Raw genomic sequence first — 8,849 nt, forward strand, 5'->3', positions numbered from 1 at the left:
TGGAAATATTTATTTAACCCCTTTTCTCGGTGATGGTTTCTTTTACTGTTTGTTTTCATCAAACTCCCGTGGGCTCTAAATGCTGTGGGGTACACTGAGGTCACACTTGCCTTTTTATAAATGAACATGTGGATGCCTGCGTGTGATGAGCCAGTATGGTCGGACTAACTTTCTTTGTGAAAGATCAGTCAACCATAACCTTCACAACAGGCATTAGGAGGAGTTGACTACCTAGTGAAAGTGCATTTTGACCTCAATGAGTCACTTCAGCTGCTTGTTTTGCACCTGGTTTGCTGCTATGAGTCGAAATGGGTGCAGAGATATAAAGGTTATATTCCACCCTGCCTTACTTCTCTAATTATTAATATGCAATTAAACACACTTTGTGGATCATAGTGCCCTTGCTATGTTCTTGTAGCTCTTTTAGATCACCTTGTGAACTATAGCGCCTTTTGAATCTTTGTTTTCCAATTGATGCTAACTGACATTATTCCAAACATTGATGACCGGGTGTTTTTAATTGGTTTCGATGTCACATTGGTTACAAACTTGCTTAACCAGCATTCTAGCTCAAGCCAATGTTGAAGGGACACCCAGGAGTTGTTCAAAGGGTGGAGTGGTGGTGGTGGTGGAGGGTGAGGGGTGAATGATATGAGTCAAGAGAAATGGAGGGAAGGGTTGATAAATAAACAACAGATCTTTGCTTCCTAATCCTTTTGTGTCCGTGGTGTTAATCCATTCAGACAAACCCAGTCCCCTCCAGCCACCCACCCATGTTCAAAGCATCCCCTTACCGCACCCCCCCCCCCTTCCTCTCCAGCTTTTTCACCAGCTTTTGCATCACATACACCTCTCTCCCAGAACACAGACAACCAACAGCTATGTGGAAACACTCGTCCCACAGACAGTTGTGCAGTGACAAAAACGGCAACTCAGCTTCAAATCTACGTTTATATTTGATCTTTTTTTACCTATGGAGCTCCAGGGAACACATTTGGAATTGGTCTGCTTGCTTTTATATGTTTGCGAATTCAATTATTAATCTTGCACCAGCCTTTTCATTTGTGCATGGAGGAACTTACAAAGTGCTGTTGTTTTGCTCTGAGTACTCTCCTTACTCCTCATTGTTTTAACCACAACCCAAGACGGCACGAGAGCAACACGGTGCATTCACAGCCAGTGTTTTCGTGTCATGGTCTTGTTTACGAGCTGCAAGAGAGGAGCAGGACGAGGAGGCATCAGGGAGGGTAATCGCAGTGGTTGCCAGGGGAAGAGGAGGTTGCATCTAATGAGGTCACACCCTGGCAACCCTTTGACTCCTCCCACCTACCCCTCCTATTCTCCTATCTTTGCATTTGTCCCACCGTGCCCACCCTGTCAACTCCCCGCCTTCTTCCACCCCCTGACAGGGAGAACTCTCCGTGGTGCTGACAACAGAACAACACATTCAGGCTCAAGCTTCCTCTCAGCTGCGAAGGGAAAGGCAAAGCGAGACACAAGAAACAAAAACACAACACGAATGCTTGCGGAGAGAAGCTTGKGTATTAGTGTGACAGAAATATTAGTTCAAAGGGACTCAGCAAAAAAAAAGAAAAAAGAGAGCTGTGGAAGAAAGAGRTGGACACAGAGCAAGAGAGAGAGGCTGACGTATTAGAGTAAGGTGGCTACAGTAGGCAGTGGGCGTGTTCTTCTTGTTTTGGTGTMTAGCTGGGAAGCCCAGTGTCATCTGCTTAAGCACCGAGGTACTGTGCTGAACAGGACAGAGGAAATCGGCAGGGAATGCAAGAACCCTTGGTCTACCTCATCCACGAGGGCGCCGCGGATGTGGATCCCCTTTTTTTAATTACTGTCATGAGACTTTGATCGAATAGAACGTGCAAAGAAGAAACACTCCGAGAAAGAAGAACCTGAACTGGACTTTAAAGCCAACTTGGCTATGCAGCTGTGAGAGGACTTTTGGTTTGAGAAGATGTGAGGTGCATTTTTGCAATGCACGCAGTGGCAGTTGTGTGCTGCTTTTTTAGCGCCCGCACATGTGCGTAGAAGTGAAGCTCTCACAGCTGGCTCGGAGTCTGGCAGCATCTGGATTGGAGGTGTACAATATTTGGCCCAGGAGAAGGGAGCACTGGGCAGGGCACCTGATGGCCCAGCTCCCTTCTAGTTCCATCTTYATCCTGGGTCACTGGGACTCTTTCTAGTGGGACCCAATCTGTTGGGAAAAAAAAAAAAAACGATGGACGGAGGTCTATGTGGATTTAAGTGGAAGAGTGCATGGATTGTTCTGCATAGGTCAGAGTTCATTGTTGCATCGTGGACTCAGGGAAAGACAGAAGACACTTTGATTTACACCACAGTAAAGACAAAGCCCTATTGTAAGTATGCATCATAATGCTTTTTTATAACAAAAAATATCACACAGGACATTAGGCAGATTAATAACCAGCCTACTTATTTCATGCATATACTCTTTAATTTGGCAGGTATTTCTACTTAGAAATAAGCTTGACACATGTGAAAGACTTGTCAGTTGTTGGCATTTTCAAAAGTAGAGCAACTAAAGGTTAGCTGAGGTTAACTGCAATGCACTGATGTATGTCTGTATGTGTGTATTCATGCACAAGCACCCATGCATGAGGACACCATACTGCTGGCCCTGAAATTTTTTTGACATGGTGTCTTTAGAATGTCCACGGTGGCCCTCTCTGGTGACATGGTTGCCTGGAAACAGAAACGATGTGCCACCATAATTTACTTTTAAAGCAAAGTGCACCTCTGTCTCAACTGTCATTTAGGACAAAAATGGGCAGAGGAGGAGCTSAAASCAAGAGGAAATCTAAATGAGACAAGAGGAATTGAAATATCTAAAAACAAACCAAAAAAATAACTGGTTGKAGAATTTATAGATTTTGCTGAAGTGATAGAATGATACCATAATTTTAAATCAGTAAGTTTTTGGAGGACAAGCCTTTGTAAAAGGCCAGTAAAAACACTGTGATAAACAAGCCGATTCCAGTGTGGGCTTCTTTTGCAGGCTTACAGGATTAAGCCGGTAGGCTTAATTCAGCTCAAACACTGTTTGAACAGTGCTTTCTCATCTCTGCACTTATGCTGGTGTACCTCATTTCTTCCTTAAAACTCAGTTCTCTTTTCCCATACCAAAGACTTATACGCACATGTCTGTACGTGCACTAGTGACTAAATCTTGGAATTAAAATACATCAAAATTGTGGTCGCCGTGCTTCAGTGCCCTAGTATGAACTCTCCTGTCTCTAACAACAATCACTCCACATGTCTTTAAAAAGATGGGCTGAGAAGGTGTTCAGGATGCCAGAAGGGGTGTGGAGCCTACAGATAAACCCACTGACCTACCCTGCATGGCGATGCATAGATGGACACGGGATGCAGAGATGCTAAGGGTGACCAGACAATGGTTGCCCTCCCTGTTAGCTCCGCAGTCTCCATCTGGCTGCCCTCCAAGACCCCCCTCACTGCCCTAGCCTCCCTACACACACAACATACATGCAGTCATCGCAAAGCCCCTTCCCCCCCTCTGCCCATGCACGCTCCCACTCARTGCTTCTCTCGTACGTAAACAAGCAGAAGTCTTCGGCTGATCTGAAAACACTGACCTACATAAAAGCATGCACTGTCGTTTCCTCATCCTATTCTAGACTCTCTAAATTCAAGTTGAGAGCGTTGCATATTTTATATATAATTTTGCATGTGTTGTTATTATTATTATTATTATTATTATTATTATTATTATTATTATTATTTTATTTTATTTGTATTTTATTTTTTTGAAAAATGCATCCAGCACATACATGCTCTGTAAGTCTTATATGCTTCTGAGATTGAAGAGATGGAAAGAGTTTTACACAAAGCTAATTACAGTTTACAAGTGAACTGTAATTAGCTGCATTTTTTTTTTTTTTTTTTTTTTTTTTTTTTTGCAGAGTTGGGGGGCAACAGAGAAAGATTTGTGGATCAAAGCAAACAACAGCAAAATAAATAAATAAAATCAATATTATTTGTATATGCAAAGCTGTGCTTTTGTTCAGTGAGACTGCTTTAATTTGTTTGTGTTGATCCTTTTTATCCCAGGAATGCTGTATCTCAACATCTGAGTCCAGCACGTATTACAAACATGGGAAAATGAAAGCAATTTTTTCAGATTTGCATGCTCTCTTGGTTAAAACCAGCCATTTCACGCTGAAACACGTGCAGATTCAACTGAGAAAATGAGCCTGCTGTTAAAACACTATGTCTAACTGTAGTGTGCTAGTTTTGGTGTGTGAGAATGTTGAATGAAACATGATGCCACCCTCAAAGATTAATTATACCACATAGATGCGCGACTCTGCAGCATCGTACAGCTTCTATTTGAAAAGAGCCACACATTTATCATTACTCATAAATATTAACAGATACTCTGATCAACTCAGTGTGTTAGATTTGTATGAGGCTTTTAGCCATTTTTTTAAATAATTGGCTTTCTTATAATCAGAAAATAAAAACTGTGCCTTGCATGAGTTAATTACAAAAGTAGTAACTGTAAAAGTCCACAGTCGCTACGGCTTCTACTTAGAACCTTGTTCTGCAGAAAGCTGAACTTCAGACCCAAAAGTCTTTTGCACTCTTGAATTGGTTTTCTTCCAGGAATGTTCTGTATTAGCTCCAATCATCTTCTGACTAGATGAAAAATATTCCCACAACCTAATGCTTCCACAGCTGTTCTCTGCAGGGATTCTTCAAGAATTAACAGAGAATTCAGAAGGCAATTGCTTCCACTGATTTAAGGGGTTTTAAATACTTTTGTAAGAGAATATAACTAATGACACAATAAAATGCTTGCTGGAAAGAGCCATGTTACTCTTTATTCTGAATATGCTGTGCCCCGATTAGGTAAGTCATCATAACTAAGAGKTTKTTTTTTTTTTCTTTCAATTAGAATGCAGTGCAAAGACTTGAAGAATGATGAGCTCCAAAGAGGAGGAAACTCTCAGCTTTTTCCAATATGTTGAGGAGAATGGGCTGAGAGCCTACAACAGCCTGTTGGCTCAGAACTTGGACCACACCAGGAATGAAAGAAACAGGACATTCCTGCAGGAAAAAAACGAGAAGAAAAGGAAACAGGAGGAAGCCATAAGGAGGTAGGAAGGCAACCAGCCACAAAACAACAAACAAGATCCATGAGCAAAAGTGTATAAGCAGAGATGTCAGAGGACAYACACAAACATTTGGTTTTACCTTCATTACTGATTAGATKTATCACGCCTGCTACAGCTTTACAACATCACAGATGTGATAGAGTTCACTTTAGGTTAGAGAGAATTGGGACAAATGGAAAGAGGGTGCCTGTGAGGGTGGCAGGTTGTTTTATTTTGGGGTTAACAAGTGTGGACTGATGCACTCCATGAACCTGTGGAGGATAATTAATTTCTCATTTAGACTTATTTAGGACTTGTCCTTGCAAAGAGGTCACTGATGCTCTATTTAAAAAAAACCCAGCAAGAATAAGGAGAATCATCTATGAGAGAAGCTTTAGACTGTGAGGATACAAACGAGAAAGATGCAGGGGAACAATTTTTATTCTGTTTTCTGGTACAGAATACTTCTGTCTATGCTGAAAATATGTTATGTTTAAGTATAGTCAATTATATAATGTGTGGGAATAATTTTGTCTCTCAGGGACAAGGCATTTTATTACATTTAAATGCTGTTTTCACACATTGGTTACAAAGGTTTTCAACAGAAACACCAACACCATCCCTAGATATGGCCAAAAAGTGATGCCACCATAAAGGTGTAGTTTAACAGTTTCTGATGTCAGGTGAGATAATTCAGGTGAGGTAATTCAAGTTTCTGTAGGTAATTCAGAAACTTGAATTACCTACAATAGGTGAGATACTGTCTCAATCAAAGCTGATTGTCAGTTTACACACAAACACACATTTCCTAATTGTGAAGATAAATGACTTATGATAACACTTCCCACATGTAAAACAACTACTAGCTGGTTTAGTTGCTCTCATATTGTTCAATTGTGCTTGATCTTAAAAAGCGGTGAATGGATAAAATACATTWTCTACCCACAAAAAAAGCACTTTCACTTCTTTCCTACTGGTAATCGGATCATTTCCTAAGATAAACTGCTTCAGTTTGTGGCASCACTTATGAAAAACATGCTACCCAGTGTTAAAATGGAATAAATGTTGTTGTTTTTTGTTTTTTTTTTATCAGTCTGTGAAAAACAAAGTATTTAAGCCCCTGTTCAAAGTTTTATCTTGTCATCAAGTCATTACTTTGGCACAACCCTGGATGGTTGAATGTTAAGTGAGCAGATGTTCTTCTTAACCAGAGGCATCTTTAGCCCTGTCACATTCCTGTCAAAGGTCGTGTAATTCTAAAGATCTCTTCCTCTTTTGTTGTCTGTTGTCCTTTGTGTGACTCTTTGTGGACAACTCATTCCAGAGTGGCTACATTTTATTACTTTCGCAATCAAAGCTGATTTAGGGTTGTTAATGCTAATGCTCCAAGCATTTTTGGAGGTCGWTAAAGTTGGAAATCCTTCTCTGTTCACATCAAAACACCCTCCCACCTCTATCAGTAGTCTCATGTAATCCTGTGGAGCAACTTCAGGAATTAGACACAGGGGATGCCTGAGGAAACTAACATTTGCTTTCTTTTAGATTTTGCCAGAGCAAGAACATTAATACATTTCCACTTGAGGAGGAGCATCAAATTTTGCGATTTTTTTTTTTTTTTTTTGTGACTCCTACAAGTAGGTCAATGAGATGACCTATTTCTTAAAGTAACTGAGAGAGAGTTTTAGAATTCATAGTGCATACTTGTTTCTGTGAGTGAATAAGCACATGCATGCTTGAACAACAGGTTAAAAGAAATGAGAGAGGGGTTGCTGAAGAGGGGGGGAAGGAGAGCAAATGGCTTGTAAATTGTGTTAGACGAAGTGTATTTAAGAGTGWGGTGAAGAAAAACTTGTTAGAGAATGATTAAGTGTGAGTTCAGTTACAGGGGATGTGTTCTGCCTGGTGACAGCTGGAGGAGCTGTAGTCCAATTGAATCAGCCTGTTGGATTTGAGCAAGGCGGGCCTTCCTGCTGACAGTTTCCTCACTAAGGGTCTCTTCTGTTGTTTTTTCACCTTTTTGAAAACAAAAGTCATTGCCATAGCCTCACAGAAATATTTATTAAAGGGCATTTAATCACCGTTTGTTCCTCCTAACCACAAACTCATAGAAGACCAAACGTATGTAAATGTTCCTACATTTGCATGGGAATGCAAATTTCAAACGTCTCCTTTCCCTCTTCTAAACCCTTTGGAGCATGTGTGCATCCACTTACAGGCACTCATTMTGTTTCTTTACTCAGTATTTTGCTTGTTCCTTAAACAGAGATAATTATTATTATTATTTTATTTWTTWTTTTTTACATTGTCACACAGAAAAGCAGCGTTGCCCAACAACAAGTCAACTTCATTTGGTCCAACTGCACCTGTGGTCTGTCCTCTAGCCAATCACCGGGCAAATATCCTAAAAATAACTCAGCCACCAGTACTTCAGTCACACCAAGCCACCTACACACATGCGACCCATGCATACTGAAGCTGCAATGAGATGCACACCCAAAACATATGGGAAGTGGAAACAATTTTTTTTCAATGACAAGTGTGGCTACATCTAACAGGTGTAATTTTTCTGCTTCTTTTCCAATTCAATTTTATCCCAAAACCTTAATTGTGACTATAATAATGACATAAAAATAAAAAAACAAGGATATTMAATATGTTTTTGTGTTAAGGTTTTGGATTCTTTAATTCCCCTATYTGCCGGGCTTATCACAGTGACATTCTAAGGTTTGCTGCTTTGCTTCTTGAACCCACCTGCTTAGTTTTTAAGCRAAACTGCCTTSATAATGATGCAGCCATGTGCAAGTGTGGCGTTGTGCACATGTACTTTGTTATTGTTGTGCCGGGGCAGCTGGTTYTGTGCCTGATGTGTATATGTGCCCTGTTGCTAGGCAAAGCAGAGTCTGAGCAATGAACCAAATCTATACAGCACCTTCTGTTCAGCAGCTGGCCAAGAGGAAGTCACTGTCAGCAAAAGAGCATGCACATTCATGCTTTAAGCACGTATGAATTCTGATATGTGTCACATTTGTAAACATGTACATATCAGTTTATGTCTMCTTTCTTAGCTTGCAATATATGAAATATGAAAACAGTTCAAGCATGCACGCATAACACAMACAAACACACACACTTTATCCAATTAGTGTTCCCCTTTCGCCCATCATTAAGGCTCCATTCAGGCCAATCATCCATTTATAGGCATTGATTGTTTACAGGYGGGGGAGGAGGGGAGGCTTCCATCGTGTTTGTGTGACTAGTGTCAGGCATATCCAGGGTTAAGCTCAAATCATTACTGTGCCTTAACTCTGGTGACTTTTGTGCTGTCAGTGGAACTCGCATTTATTGATGCTGACTTGATGCCCTTATCAAACGCACACAAACATATAAACAAAAATGTTTCTGAGTTTGTGTTATTTTTCTATCGTACAGTATTTCATCAGAACTTGCATGTTTAAGTCTCCATCTTTAACTTATTATTATTWTTTTTTTATTCCTCCTCACCTCCCCCTTTTGCTGCTTTTCAGAACTGGTGAGGATATAGCAACAGAAGGCAAGCACCTGCGCATGGGCTCAATAACCATGCCTGAGCCCCAGGAGCGAATGCCCTTGCCCCACCTGCACACTATCGCTTGCGGGCAGGGCTTCTCGGTCCGCTCCCAGTCCCTCCACTCTGTTGGTGGCAGTAACATAGGAGGAGGA

General features: G+C 40.9%; 1 protein-coding gene across 1 annotated transcript; it reads left to right on the forward strand.

Moving 5' to 3' along the window:
* Nucleotides 1-1,404: 1,404 nt before the first annotated feature.
* Nucleotides 1,405-8,849, forward strand: LOC108167068 (neuronal tyrosine-phosphorylated phosphoinositide-3-kinase adapter 2-like; the record flags this gene model as incomplete). The annotated part of the gene is made up of 3 exons (XM_017309877.1): nucleotides 1,405-2,372; nucleotides 4,952-5,153; nucleotides 8,675-8,849. Coding segments are annotated over exons 2-3 (354 nt in total), but the record flags the coding sequence as incomplete, so codon positions are not given.

The sequence above is a fragment of the Poecilia reticulata genome, linkage group LG17 (genome assembly GCF_000633615.1).
Source record: "Poecilia reticulata strain Guanapo linkage group LG17, Guppy_female_1.0+MT, whole genome shotgun sequence".
NCBI classification, from domain to species: domain Eukaryota; kingdom Metazoa; phylum Chordata; class Actinopteri; order Cyprinodontiformes; family Poeciliidae; genus Poecilia; species Poecilia reticulata.